This window comes from Tupaia chinensis, unplaced genomic scaffold, assembly GCF_000334495.1.
Source record: "Tupaia chinensis unplaced genomic scaffold, TupChi_1.0 Scaffold000056_1, whole genome shotgun sequence".
In the NCBI taxonomy this organism is placed as follows: domain Eukaryota; kingdom Metazoa; phylum Chordata; class Mammalia; order Scandentia; family Tupaiidae; genus Tupaia; species Tupaia belangeri.
Window position 1 is genome coordinate 1,360,714 of NW_006159514.1, and position 16,098 is coordinate 1,376,811.

Below are 16,098 nucleotides of genomic sequence, written 5' to 3' on the forward strand. Positions count from 1 at the left end.
AGACAGAGAGAGGGAGGAGAGAAATCACCCCCTGGGAGGATCGCCACACTGCCATACCTTCTTTGTTCACCTCCTGGGATTTTGGGCATGCACTCATACATGCCTGGCATGATTTTCAAACTGCCAGGTCTGGGACTCAAACCATGGTCACCCATGTAGGAATCTAGCACCTTAATCCCCACACCACCTGCTGACCCTGCATTGAATCTTTATATTTATATATATATACACACACACACACACACACACACACACACACACATACACCATACAAAGTTATACTAGCATTAGGCAACTGGTGAAATTATATTAATATTAGAGAAAGTAGTGCCAGCCCATGGCCTGGTGATTAAGGTAGCTGTATCCCACATGACTGACCACACAGTTCAAGTCCTGGACCCAGCAGCTCGATAACACTCCAGGCATATATGTGTGCATGCTCAAAGTCTCAAACGGTGGAAGAAATTAAAAAAAGGAATTGTGACATGACCATGCCCTATGTTGAGTGCTTTCTCGCTTTCTCTCTCTCTTTCTCTAGCAACTACATGTACACTCTGGCAAAAATGTTTTTAAAACTTAGGAAAAGGAGATTTTGAGAAAATGACAATTACAAGTGGCGAGGAACATTTATTAATAAGAGCTAATTCTTAATATTGTTATGGTCAGAAATCCTATGATTTCTGTGTATGATTTTAATATTTTTAAATTTATTGAGATTTGTTTTGTGGCCCAGCATATGTGGTCTATCTTGGAGAATATTCTATGTTCACTTGAAAAGAATGCTTATTCTGCTGTTACTGGGTATAGTGTTTTTTCTATAAATGGACATTTAGGTAAAGTTGATAGTGTTCAAATCTTTTGTATCATTACTGCTTTTTTTTTAATAACTTATTGCTGATTGTTGTTCTGTTTCTTACAGAGAGAGGGTTCTTAAAAATCTCCAGCTATCACTGTGAGTTTGTTAATTTCTTCTTTTAGAAAGTTTTTTCAGTCCAGTAGGTGGCATGAAGGTTAAGGTGGCTGTATCCCACATGGCTGACTGCAGTTCAAGTCCTGGACCCAGTGGCTTGAAAAACACATTAGTAGTGTGTGTGTGTGTGTGTGTGTGTGTGTGTGTGTGTGTGTGTTTGTGTGTGTGTATGCCCAAAAATCTCAAGAGGGGAAGGGAGGAGGTATTGTGGCATAGCCATCTCCCTAGGGGGGATTTCTTACTTTCTCTTTCTCTTCCCGCTGTCCCTGTCTGTCTCTCAAATGAGTTCATGCACCCAATAGCAAAAACTTAAAAACAAAAAAAAGATAGTAAGTTCTGTCCATTTTTGCTTCATGTATTTCAAAACGTTGTTATTAGACACATGAACATTTAAGATTGTTGTATCACTTTGATGAATTGGCTCTTATCATTATTAAATGTCCCTCTTTATCCCTAGGCTTTTACTTGAAGTCTACTTTGTTTGTATAGCCTACCAGGTTTCTCATGTAGTGATTGCAGGGTATATCTTTTTATTTTAATCTACATGGGTCTTTATATAAGAGCTTCTCTTATAGATGGTATATTCTTAGATCTTACTTTTTTATTCAAGTTAACAATCTATTCCTTTTAATTAGAGTTTATTTACATTTAATGCAATTATTGTTATGGTTAATATAAATATGCCATCTTGATCGTTTGTTTTCTATTTGTTTTTTTTCTGTTGCTTTCTCTTTCTTACCTTCTTTTGGGGGGGGTAGAATATTTTAAATTACACCTCTTTGTGTTATTTCCAATTAAAAAATTACTTATCCACACGGGTTTGTTATGTGGATAATATTTATTATGTGAATAAGAGAGTCGAGAGAGAGTACTTAGGTGGAATGAGTCACTCAAGTGGCAAAAACTAACCTCCACCAGAAGTCTATTTGCAGCTGTCCCTGTACTTCTCTCCTTTTCCAATCACAGAACGTAACAATGACCTAGTAAACCTTTATGCTAACATGGTAATTATTATATGAGGCACATACTTGTTAATCACTGTAGTCAGTATAACCGTATAGCTGCCTACATACTGTCATACACTTCTCTCTCTTCTTTCTTCCTCATTGCAAGGATCTTAGGGTTGTTCCTAGAAGGTGTGAAGTGACTTCCCTCCAGTTCAATTTTTGTCACACAGTATTTTCTTTCTTTTCTCCCTCCCCTTCCCCCCTCCCCCCCATAGAGCACACATGCTTGCCGGAGAGAAACAGAGAGAGAAAGTGAGAAATCACCCCTCAAGGTGAATGCCCATGCTGCAATTCAGTCTATTGCATTCTCTTCTTAGGATTTAGGACACACATGCACCTGTACCAGGCATGATTTTCAAGTCACCAGGTTAGGGACTCAAACCTTGGTCAGCCATGTGGGAGTCCGGCACCTTAACCTCCACACCACCTGCTGGCCCTACACAAGCATGATTTTTATGTAATCAGTCAAAAAAGCATGAGCAGCTTGGTGCTGCCTCTAGAAGCTTGCAGTTTAGTGGAGAAGGCCAGTTGGTAGCGTAGTGGTTAAGGCAGCTGGATCGCACATGACAGACGATGGTTTGAGTCTGGACCTGGTGACTTAAAAGACCTACCAGGCCTGTGTGAATGCCCAAAATCCCAACAGGAGGGAGAGATGGAGGAGAAAGGATTGTGATATGACCATCCCTGCTGGGCGGCGCTTTCTTACTTTTCCTCTTTGTCTCTGTATCTCTTTGGCAAGCACACATGCCCAAAGCAAAACTAGGAGAAAAAAAAAGAATTCTATTGTGCATTTCTCATTCCTGTACATATTCTACTATATAAAATTAAACATTTATATCTAAAAGGGATCAATACACGTGCTGTGTATGATTGTCATAGCTAATAAGTAAATGAAATAGATAAAAGTGTTTATGTGGTTAATGAGAAAAATGGCTAAGCAGGGAAATTGCCATGTTCAGGCCCTAGCTATAATGCTCTCTCCACAGGCTAGCATCCTGCAAGCCTCACACTTCCCTACATTTTTCTGAATTGCCTCCTATCAAGCCTGGTTATGTCTTTGTGTCGGACTATCTACAGAAGTTCTCAATCATTTATAGAGAGAAATTCTTGTCCTTTATTTTCCCTCCCTCTTCCTTTTCTATATATAGGTAGACCTAGATAAGTATCACATGATTGTTTGAAGAATTGAAATTTCATTTTGATTTGGCTTTCCTGGGTGGGAAACGTTTACACCATTTTACACTTTAAGCATGAATTGCCTCTCTTTCTAGGTGCAATCAGTTTCTGCTCTTCAGCATACAGAAGATTTTTATGAATAATATTCAGTACAGAAAGAGCTCTAAAAATAATTTTGTAGGTAGCATTTTGTTAGTCTTCTGTGGAACACTGACAGGCAAAAAGAACAAAAGCACATCAGAGTAAAGGTAGTGGTAGGTGGAGCATTTCATTTCATTTGCCTCCACCAAAGAGCATGCATTTAGTGGCAAAGGGAAAACAAACAAGAAACAGGAGCATCTGCACTAGCTCCTGAATGCTTCACTCTCATTGCTGTTAGTCTCCTTTGAATGAAACCATTACAGTCTTTTTGGTGTGTATAAATAAGTCTGTTTTTTTTTCCCAAAAAAATAAAACCTTGAAAAATTTTAAACCTGTGTTTAAAAGTACAATAAGATGTTTTCAACATTCTACAGTTTGTTTTGGAATTCACAGTCTTAAACATTGATTTTTCAATAAGGTGGTAAAGGTGTATGATACATGACATTTTTGTGCCTAATAGCACTTTCCAGTAGATCCTGAGGCAATTATGTACACAACACCTTTTAGCATCTGTTTCTACCTGACAGCTTACAGGATTAGGGTGAATATTGTGATGAACGACTAAAATGCCAAGTGTATTACAATGGATTTTTTTTTTCCTCTAAGGTCTTTGCCATAGGGTATGTGTGCTTGTCAAAGAGGGAGGGCAGGAGGGAGGGAGGGAGGGAGGGAGAGAGAGAAACAGTGAGAATGAAAGTGAGATATCACTACCTCCAGCCTGGCAAGGGAGATGGCCATGCTGCAGTCCATTGTCCTCCATTCTCCTCTAGGGATTTTGGGCACATGTGTGCCTGGCATGATTTTCAAACTACCAGGTCTGAGACTTTAAACACAGTTGGCCATGTGGGAATCTAGTACCTTAACCACTGCACCACCTGCTGGCTCTGCAATGGGATCTTACTGAAAGAATAAAGTTCTTTAGAGCATCTTTTTAATGTTTTGCCATAAAGATTTTTTTTAATTGTCAAAGGGTGAGTGTGCTCACCGGTGAGAGAAAGAGATACAGAGAGAAAGGAAGAAAGCACCCCCAGGGGGGCAAAGCCATCCCTTGTCCATTTCCTCATCTGGTCAGATTTGGGGCACATATCTATACATACCTGGTGTGTTTTTCAAACCACCAGGGCCAGGATTTGAACCTCAGTCAGCCATGTGGGATATGGTGCACTTTACCATTGTGCTATGGAACCAGCCCCTGACTGCTCTTAAAAATACAGATACAGGGGCCAGCAGACAGTGTGGTGGTTAAGGGCACTGAACTCCCATATCACCAATCACAGTTCGAATCCCAAATCTGGTGGCTTGCTTTCTCACTTTCCCACTCTCTCTCACTCACTCTCTCTCTCTCTCTCATTCCATCTCTCTGGTCAAATTAAAATGAATAAGTAAAGATTTTTAAAAATATGATTATTAAAAAATATATAGATACACAGGTTTTGTGAGAATTAAGAATTGCTGAGATCCTGGCTTAATACTGCATTCATTTACTTAACTAATTTTCATACTATTCAGATCAGCATGGAAAATGAAACTTAATAGATTAGTTTTCTTATTCTGCAACTACTCTTAGATTTCTGGACTAGTGGTCATGAAATATTCTCTATAAATGTGTCTGCCTCGTATCCTAAAAATATTAGTAAAATCACTTTTTGAAAAACTGTTTCGGGAACCAGCAGTTAGCGTAATGGCTATGTCGCTGGACTCCCACGTAGTCGACCGCGATTCGCGTGCCAGACCCAGTGGTTTAGAACTCACGCCGGGTGCGTGTGCGTGCGTGCCCAAGATCCCAAGAGGAAAATGGAGGAGAAGGGATTGCGGCGTGACCATCCCCCCGGGGGGTGATTTCTCGCTTTCTATCTCTATGTCTCTCTCTGTCTGGCAAGCGCACGCGCCCTATAGCAAAAATCTCTCCAAAAAAAAGAGAAAAACTGTTTCTTTGGGACCAGCAGTTGGTATAATGGCTATGTCACTGGACTCCCATGTAGTAGACCTTAGTTCGAGGTCTGGACCTGGTTGTTAAACTCATGCCAGGCACGTGTGTGTGTATGTGTGCCCAAGGTCTCGAGAGGAGAATGGAGGAAAAAGGATTGCGGCGTGGCCATCCCCTCTGGGGGGTGATTTCTCACTTTCTGTCTCTCTGTCTCTCTCTGTCTTTCTGGCTAGCACACATCCCCTAGAGCCAAAACCTCTCCAAAAAAAAAAGTCTCTTTGATATGCAAAATTTAGATTCTGGCCTTACATGCTTTGGCCATGTGCTAAAAATATAAAAAGTAAATATCCAGCAGCAAAGCAAAACTGGGCAAGGCTGTGGCTTATTTATAAAGAATGCCAGCCAGTGTCACCTATTTTAAATATTCTTTTCCTCCTCTCTTGGCCTGAAAAATACTTCAGGAGAGAAGCTCTCTTGTCCATCTTCCATTTGAAAAAAATTTTATTATGGAGAAAACTGTACTTTGTTTGGAATTTAAATACAATGGGAAAAGATTACCTGTAAGTCAAATAAAGTAAAATGAAATTTGTACTGGCTTATAACACTTTAATTTGAATCTTAGCCTTTATAAAACAGTTGAAAGTATAAATGTATATTTTGGGTGAAACCACATAAAATTACCAATATTTAGCTATTTAAGTTCTTCAAGATTTCACTTGGTTCATCCTAGCATTTCAAGAATAAAAATGCCATTGCTATCTCATGATATATTTATAAATATATAGCTTTTTCTGGAAATCAATATTTTTATTTACTTCAATTACATATTTTGCAACTATAGTCAACAGTATTACATCATCTGCCTCACATATGAAACTAGACGTTATCTATTTAAATTTTCTTATTTATTGTGTTTTCATTAGCAGGCCTAAATTCCACAGCTAGATGTATACTTAATACATTAACTTTGTAAAAATCATCACTTTTTTAGTTTCATGTTCTTTTTCAGGTTGTAAACATTTTGGGTCAGATTTTTGCATTAGAGAAACAATATTCTATTTAATCCATAATGACTAAATTTGTAACTTTTCAGGTGCTGCTTACAATGAATATGATTTGGAGAAATTCTATTTCCTGTCTAAGGCTAGGAAAGGTGCCACACAGATGCCAAAGTGGTTACCACCCAGTGGCCCCTCTAGGATCAAGGATTTTATCAGACCCTGCCAAAGTTTTTGAACACAACATGTGGTAAGTTTTAATTTTAGATCCAATATTATGTATATTTATTAAATAGCAACAGTGGTATTAGTTTCTTTTGGTACCAAAAAAAAAAAAAAAAAAAGACTTTTAAAGCTGATCTCTTAACTTCATAGAGATCTAAAAGCCAGAGGAGCTGATCCTATCTTAAATGTTGCCAATTCTAAATGTCTTTACAAGTGAAATTGGAAAGTGGAACTTCCCAAGTGCTTTGAGCAGCTTTGGGGTTCTTGCAGGCCCTCCCTGCTTACTTTGGATCCTGATTTGCCAGTATATCCCTGGGAGGAGGTTTAGGGTTGGTGGGGATTGTCTTTTTCTAGGTGGGGCCCTCCTCTTGCCCCATAGACTCTTCCCTCTTTAACAGGTAACTTGTCAATCAGCAAATTTGTTTCCAGTACTTTACTTACTGAGCACCAGGGAGAACACACTGCTATGACCCTGGTCCTTGCTTTCAGGAAACCCACAGTATTGGGGATGATAGGTATTTATAGGAAGAGTTGATAATTAGCAATGCAAGGTAACAAATTCTTAGAGCTTAGTGAGTATTAAAGACTATGCACCTTATAAGAACAACTCAGTGATGTAAAACCACTTCCGGTGGGCTTAGTCAGGATTTCCTAAAGTGGGGGAAACTAAGATTAGGGTTATTTATTCTGTCTCAGTGCCTCACATAATACCTGGCACATAAATATTTGTTCAGTAATGATTTGGATAGGAAAATCTGGAGGAAGTTATTCTAGCTGAGTTGAATGTCATAAAACATGAAGATGAAGAAGTAAAATCATTTCCAGGAGATAGTACACAGGGTAATTTACCTTTAAAACAAAGACTTTTTTAGGAAATTGTGAAAGATATTGTTCGAATGATGTAGGCCAGATATGGGAGTACTAATAAGGTTGTTTGTGGTCCCAATTTGTAGCTGAAGTCATTACAGAGCCACAGAAGAGAAATGACATCATACGTAGTGTATTAAGGACAGTTTGAACATCTGTAATCCAAAAGTTCAAAATCCAGAATGCTCCAAGATTCTAAGCTTTTTGTGTACCAACATGACACATCAGTGGAATATTCCACACCTGACCTCATACAATGGGTCTGAGTCAATGCTACAGTATAAAATTACCTTCAGGCTATGCATATATATGTATTAATTTATATGAAACATAAATTAATTTGATAATTACACTTGGTTCCCATCCTCAAATTATCTCATTATATATATGCAAATATTCCAAAATCTAAAATCTGAAACACATTTGGCCTCAAGCATTCATATAAGGGACACTGTCAGGCTATATATGTATTTGGTCCCACTGCACTGGACAGAGCAGCAGGGAGAATTAGAAGCAGGAAAGGGCTACTGAGAGAGTTTGTGAAGGAAAAATAAATAGAATTTGGTGCTTGTGCAGAATAAAGGAAGAAGATGAATTTGACTCTGGAGTTTTGATCTTAAGTGACTGATAGAAATAGAAAAATCAGAGGTAAATTGATGTTTCACTTTGGAAGAAAGGTGGTGAATTTAATTTTAGACATTTTGAATAGGCTTTGAGAGCAGAACATTCAGGTAAAAATATCCAGAACACAGATACTACTGCTGAGAAGAGGGAAGGAGTCAGGGCTGAAGATGTCAAGTTGGGTATGATACCTGCAGATAAAATTATTAGACTAGCCTCTGGAGCAGGGTCACTAAGACTAGAGAAGTGATTAATGGCCTCTTTATGTTTTTATTACACCAGTATATCAATTCCAGTTAAAGTCCCAGACCCAGTGACTTGAAAATCACACTGGGTTTGTGTGTGTGCCTGCCAAAGATTCTGGGAGGAGAATGGAGGAGAAGTGATCTGTGGTGTGGCCATCCCCACTAGGGGTTGTCTCTCTATCTCTCCGACAACAGCATGTGCCCTAAGGCAAAAACCTCTTAATCAAAAGAAAAAATAAAAGGTATGTGGTGAGGTCGAACCAAGATGTGCTGTAAGATTTTAAAGACTTAGTACAAAAAATTAAGGTAAAATATCTAACCATTTTTAAAAGAAATTTATTTAATTTTACTCATTTATTCTTTATTCTTCAATTTGACTAGAGAGAGTCAGAGAGAGAGAGGGAGAAAGCAAACTGCCAGGTCCGGGACTCAAACTGTGAATGGCAATGTGAGAGTCCAGTGCCCCAACCACCACACCATCTACCAACCCCTCATTAATCATTTTTCTATTGAATTATATGTTGAACAAAACTACATGTGTATTAAGTTAAATATTGACATTAATTTCACCTCTTTATTTTCACTTTTCAAAATGTGGCTACTGAAAATTTTTAAATTACAAATGCAGATTACATTATACTTTTTGGGCAGCTACTAAATTAAATCATTTGAGTGCCAGCATCAATATGGACAGGCTGTGAGATAAAATGGACCTTATGCTAGGCAGTTAAGTGTCCTAAGAAACTTCTGGTCATAGGCAAGCTCCTCTTTAGTGATATTTTTTAAATTAATTCATTTTATTATTATTTTATTTTATTTTTGCCACAGGGCATGTACACTTGCCAAAGAGAGACAGAGAGAGATAGAAAATGTGAAATCACCCCCTGGGAGGGTGGCCATACCACAATCCCTTCTCTATTCTCCTCTCTGGATTTTGGGCATGCACACACACACATGCCCAATGTGTTTTCTAAGCCTTTGGGTCTGGGACTCAAACTGCACAGTTGGCCATGTGGGATCCAGCCATCTTAACCACCATGCCACCCTGGCCGGCCCATTGGTTTATCTATACTCTTTTTCTATCGCTCTCTCTTTTTCTCTTAAGGACTTTTTTTGCCATAGGGCGCATGTGTTCATGGGAGAGAGTCAGAAAGAGGGAAAGTGAGAAGTCACCCCCCTGGGGGGATGGCCACACTGTAATCCTTTCTCTTCCATTTTCCTCCTAAGATTTTGGAGGCACATGCACCTATAGCCAGTGTGAGTTTCAAGCTCTGGATCTGGCACTCAGACCACAGTTAGCCATGTGGGAATCTAGTGCCTTAACCACTATGCCATCTGCTGGCCCCTCTTTGTCCATCTCTTACAACCTACTCTTTTGCGCAAGATTCTTGCCTAAAAACGTAAGTAGTGTTTTATCATAACCTCAGGAAAGCAAGAGTTATCTGGCCCAGCTCTTCTCAAGCATGTGCTAGTTTGGAGTTGGTTCTACCAGAATCCCTCAGGAAGTTACTGTTTCACAACTCTTTTTTTTTTTTTTTTAGAGATTTTTTTTTTTTTTTTTTGCTATAGGGCACGTGTGCTCGCCAGACAGACAGAGACATAGAGACAGAAAGCGAGAAATCACCCCCCAGAGGGGATGGTCACACCGCAATCCCTTCTCCATTCTCCTCTTGGGATCTTGGGCACGCACGCACATGCTCCTGGTGTGAGTTTTAAGCCACCGGGTCCGGGACTCGAACCGCAGTCAACTACGTGGGAGTCCAGCGACATAGCCATTATGCTAACTGCTGGTTCCCACTGTTTCACAACTCTTAAAGGTAGGGTCCAGGGATTTTTTAATTTGAAAAGACATTTTCAGTAGTTCTGTTGAATAGCTAAATTTGGGAACTCTTAATCCAGCCCAGTAGTTTGCAAATCTTTCTTTAGCAACAGAACTACTTTCAAGTCAACTGTTTAAAGGGAATTCCAATATTTAAAAACTAAAAGCAAGCCTGACTAAGTGAAGCAGACAGAGAGGACGGATACATCAAGTGTCACTTAATCTGGCAGCCTAGATGACTTTTGGCTCTGCAGAGCACAGCTTGAAAACATTGATCTAGTCTAGACAGTAGTCCTCCTGCATGATATACCCCCAACTGGTTATCCAGCCCACACAGGGATACCTCTTGTGAACCCTCTCCCAGGGGACAAGAAAGATAGTTACTTTACATCGTCTCACCACACACCCTTTTAGCCTTTATTTTCTTTCTTTAATTTATTTATGACATTTAAGAGTTGTAAATTAAGCTGAAAACTGGATTGCTTTCCCCTTTCCTCAAAGTTAAACTTCTGACTATAAGATATCATTTATTTTTCTCCCTTATAGGTAAGAATAATGTTTTCTCTCTTGCTTAATTTGGTTTTTTAAAAGATGCTTCTAGACACAAAGACTACCAAGCTTGGTTTCAGACAGTGGGATAAGAAAAGGCACAAACCCAGGCACATCCTGAGATGTATACCAGACTTGAGCTTTGAACTATTGATTTCCTTGATTAAAAATGAAGATTTACTGCTGAGACTTCTACCTCCAGATTCATTTCTAGTGGCCTCTATGAACTGTCTAGACAGATCCAAGTGAAGGATCCAAGCATCTGAATATGATTAGGGTCAGAATATTCCTCTATTCCCACCAAATCTGATGCACAAAGAGTGAAAACTGGAACGGAAGAAAGATTGCAGATCACCTCCTCCTGCATGCCTCTGATGGCTCAGATTGAACTTGAAGAATTAGGAAGAAACACCCCATCCATCAGATGACTAAAAATCACTTCAGGGTCACAAGAAATACAAGAAAGCAAGAAAATACCTCTCCTCCAAGGGAAAAGAATAACTCCTCTTCATCCACTCATAGTACAATGAGACTCATGGAAATGTCAGATAAAGAATTTAGGGACCAGCAGTTAGCGTAATGGATGTCACTGGACTCCCACGTAGTCGACCGTGGTTCAAGTCCCGGACACGGTGGCTTAAACTGGCATGTGCGTGCGTGCCCAAGATTCCGAGAGTAGAATGGAGGAGAAGGGATTGCAGCATAGCCATCCCCCTTGGGGGTGATTTCTCGCTTTCTGTCTCTCTGTCTCTGTCTGGCGAGCGCATGTGCCCTATAGCAAAAACCTCTCCAAAAAAATTTAAAAAAAAGAATTTAGAATATACATAGTGGCAAAGCTAACAGAGATGGAAGAGAGAGAGACAATGAACTGCAAAAGAGGCAGGAAAAAGGAACTGATGAGTTCCAGGAGGTGAGGAAATTCTTGTAAGATCTAAAAGAGGAAATACACACTAGAAAAAAGAATCAAATGGAACTGTTAGAGATGAAGGCTGTAATACAGGAAGTCAAACCTCCCTTAAAAGTATTAAATGTAGACTACATTATACAGAAAATAGAATCTCAGATGTAGAAGATAGAATCACTGGTCTAGAAAAATTCACCATGAAGATTGAGAAAATTGCCCCCAAAAAAGGAAAATGATATACAAGAAATACGAGATACCATCAAACATCTCGATAATTGGTATCCTGGAAGATGAAGAGACTCATAGGGCATTGATAATCTAGTCCATGAAATCCTGAAAGAAAACTTTCCAGATTAGATCATGAGTAAATTGAATCTCAGACATAGAAGTTAGAGCCTCTGTCCTAGAAAAATTCAGCAGTTAGATTAAGAAATTTTGTGAATCAATAATATGTGGGGGGAAAAAAGGAATGGAAAACAACTGTAGACACCTGAGATAGTGTGGGAGGAGGGTGGGAAATGGCAGAGGGTGAGAAATAGGGGGAAAAATATATGTATGTGAAACTAGAAATGGAAAATTATTGACAAAGATATGTATGATTAAGCCACTATGTAGTATATTCTAGATGGAAAATCACATTTTGTATGCTATGATGATGCTCAGCGAATGAATGTAAATTAATTAATTAATTAATTAAAATTAAAATTAAAAAAAATTTACAAAGATGCTTTTAGGGAAAATATATATATAAATTTTCTCTCAGAGATGTTGCTCAGAATTGTCTACAGTTCATTTTTCCCTTTAGCCTCTAGTTAGTAAGGCCGATTTACTCTATATATGGCACTCTTTTTTAAAAATAATTTTTTTTTTTTTTGGAGAGGCCAGCTGCAGTAGCACAGTGGTAATGCAATGCTTCATGATGCTGAAACTACGTAGGAAGGTCTCAGCTTTGTATCCTGGAGTCTCCATCTACATGCCTAGCATTGAAATCTTGCCCATGTTTCTGGCTGGCTGAGATTGGATTGTGACATGAAAAGCCTGTTGGGGCTGCCTGTCTTTTTCTCTCTCATGGAAGAAATAAATACACTTAAAAATTTTTTTTGAGAAAAAATAAAGATACCTTTTCTAATATCTTCAGAAAGATTTGCCTTCCAGGTCTGGATATTATTATTGCTAATACTTACCTTTTTTTTTTAGGTTTTTGTGATAGGGCGCCTGTGCTTACTGTAGAAACAGAGAGAGACAGAGGGAGTGAGAGTGAGAAATCACCCCCAAGGGGGATGACCATGCCACAGTCTCTTCTCCATTCTCTAGGGATTTTGGGCATGCATGCACATGTGCTTAGCATGGGTTTCAGGCAGCCAGATTTGGAACTCAAACCATGGTTGAGTCCCAAATAGTACATCTATGAACATGTGTGTATATGTACTTGTTCCATGTGGTAGTCCAGCACCTTAACTACACCAACTGCTGGCCCTTATCTACCTCTTTTTTATTAGCAGATGTTTTTAGGCAGCCTTGTCTTTATTAATAATTTGATGAAGTGGAATTCACATTACATAAAATTAAATGTTTTAAAGTGAACGATTCAGTGGCATTAATTACATTCACATGGCATTAGTTATATTACATTCACATGCAACCAGCACCTCTATCTCATTCCAAAACATTTTCAACACTCCAGAGTAAAACCCCTAATCCATGAATCAGTTTATGCTAGTCCTCCAGCCTCTGACAGTCACCAGTCTATTCTGTTTCTATGGATTCAGCTATTCTGGATACTTCCTATAAATGGGTGCAACTTATGACTATTTATGTCTGGTTTCTTTCACTTAGCACAATGTCTTAGAGATTCATCTATCTTGTAGCCTATATTGGTACTTTATTCCATTCTATGGCCAAATATTTTTTAGTTGTTTGTATACACCACAGTTGGCTTACCCCACGTTCACTGATGAATGTTGGGGCTGTTTTCACCTTTCGGCTCATGTGAATAGTAGTACATCTATGAACATGTGTGTATATGTACTTGTTCTAGTCCTTATTTTCAATTCTTTGGGTATGCACATAGGAGTGAAATTGCAGGGAGGTCTGGTCATTTCTATGTTTTAGATTTTTTAAAAAAATAATTTTTATTTGATTTTATATGTTTATTATTATTATTCAATTTGACCAGAGAGAGACATACAGAGAGAAAGAGACAGAGTGCCTCCTGCCACCTGCTGGCCCTGTGTTTAAGTTTTGAGAAACTGTCAAACTGTTTTCCACAGTGGTTGGACCATACTGACCTATGATCTTTTAATTATACTTAGTATATTTATCAGTTTGGGGATCTATAAACAGGATATGATACTCAAAGTGCTTTTGAGAAATGGCCCAGGGATCTGCCTATATTGAGGAACTTGGAAGAATCACTGCTTATTCCACACTCTTCCTGGTTTAAGTGTGTTAGAATTTTTTGAGGGGTTCCTGATATTAAAAAAGAAGTAGTATTGCCATGTGACTAAGCCAGCTAGGCCAGTGATATGATCCACAGTAAGGAACACAGTTTATATTATGGATCAGTACATGTATACATTACATGTACACACATATAAAATAAGAACAGTAGTTTCCTACACAGTTTTTTCCATGTGAGATATGCATTGGTATTTTTCATTTGTTCTGTTCTACTCTATTTCTGTTTCTTGATCTTTTTAAATGTTGGTTAGACTAACTGAATTGATATATGACTCACTAATTAATTTAAAAAATACTGAGCAGTAGATCCCGGGTAAAACCAATGTGTTGCAACATGATTTCTATTATATAATTCAGTTAAATAATAGACTGTTGGACCAATCCATGGCATGGTGGTGAAGGCAGCTGGATACCACATGACTAACTGCACAATTTGAGTCCCAGACCCAGCAGTTTGAGAAACATGCTAGATCATGTGCATTTGTGCCCAGAATTCCAACAGGAGGAAGAAATGGAGCAGAAAAGATTGTAATCTGACTATTCCCCATGGGAGTACTTTCCCTCTTGCTCTCTCTGGCAAACACGCATGACCTTTGGCAAAAATTTTAAAAATAATAATAATAGACTATTTCCAGAATTCCAGTATGGGTCAGATAACAAGAATTCTTTCTTATATCACTTTTCTTATATAATTATCATTTGGTTCCTCTTGTCCTGTTGCATATGTTATTCTTTAGTACAGTAAATCAGTAAGGATTTCCTTTGGCTATTTCCATTATGACAATTGTCCTGAGAGGCAGTATGGTCTTGATGTTGATAGTACAGACTTAATAGTTATCCAATGTTGGGAAATTACTTAATCTGTCTGTTGCTCAATATACTTATCTGTAAAATGAGGCAGTATGGTAAAACTTACTTCATAGGGTGTGGTGAGGATTAAGGGAGTATATATAATGTAAGAAGTCTACACACAGTAAATAAACATTAAAGAATTAGCTAACATTATTGGAAACCAGCAGTTAGCGTAATGGCTATGTCGCTGGACTCCCACAGTCGACCGCGATTCGCGGCCCGGACCCGGTGGCTTAAAACTCACGCCGGGTGCATGTGCGTGTGTGCTCAAGATCCCGAGAGGAGAATGGAGGAGAAGGGATTGCGGCGTGACCATCCCCCCTGGGGGGTGATTTCTCACTTTCTGTCTCTATATCTCTCTCTCTGTCTGTCTGGCGAGCGCATGCGCCCTATAGCAAAACCCTCTCCAAAAAAAAAAAAAAAAAAAATAAAAAACTTTTTATTGCCATTTTCTGACATGTACTTTAGTAACTTATGTATGTATTTTATCTTTATTACTAGTCTTTATGATTCTCCATAGAAGAGCTTAGATTATGTTTGTTTTATAACTATATTCTCTATATGTATTCCCAAATAATATGTTTGGATAAGTGAATCAATATGGAGAAATACAAGATCCAGCTCCTGTCTACTACTAAAGTTTATAACTAAACAAAAAGTTGCTTTTGTGTGTAAACATGACCTTCAGAATACAAAAACGCCAAATTCAAATTCTAAGTCTGTCCTTTCTAGCTATTGTTATATAGTTTTCCTGTCATAAATTCCTTCATGGGTTCTTTTGAGTATTGAAGCAGATAATGCATATAAAAGTGTTAATATAATAGTAATAAGTGATCATTAAAACACATTCTTATTATCATTAGTAAATGGAGAATTGGGATATACAACGATACTTCAAAAAGATTGTGAAAAAATAGAATTTAAGTACAAGTTTATTTTGGTGCAAAAATATTTTGAAATTCATGCAAATTTTTTCATAATGCACATTTTCCACAGACTTTTTGAAAATAATTATTTGTGTACATATCCATCAATCAATAAACAACAAGGAGTATACAAGATCACAGTAACATCATCGAATTTAAAAACCATAGAATTAAGGGGCTGGCAGATGGCGTGCTGAAGAATGCTGGACTCCCACATGGCCAACCATGGTGTGAGTCCTGGACCTGATGGCTTGCTTTCTTGCTTTCCCTTTTTCTTTCTCTCTGTCTCTTTCTGGTCAAATTAATAATAATAACAAATGGAATTAATTAAATAAATAATTCTATTTTTTTAAGGAAAGAATTTTATATTTTTATTTATATATATATATTTTGGGGTGTGAGAGGTTTTTG

At 38.2% G+C, this 16,098-nt stretch overlaps 1 protein-coding gene across 3 annotated transcripts in view; it reads left to right on the forward strand.

The window, feature by feature from the left end:
• The window catches only part of METTL8 (methyltransferase 8, tRNA N3-cytidine), a 135,141-nt gene that overhangs the window by 42,399 nt on the left and 76,644 nt on the right, over window positions 1-16,098 (forward strand). For all 3 annotated transcript variants that reach the window (XM_014592095.2, XM_014592089.2, XM_014592097.2), the window contains exon 3: window positions 6,315-6,469. In XM_014592095.2, coding sequence (XP_014447581.1) covers window positions 6,327-6,469 — 143 coding nt within the window. In that variant the 5' untranslated portion in view covers window positions 6,315-6,326. The remainder of the gene's footprint in view (window positions 1-6,314; window positions 6,470-16,098) is intronic.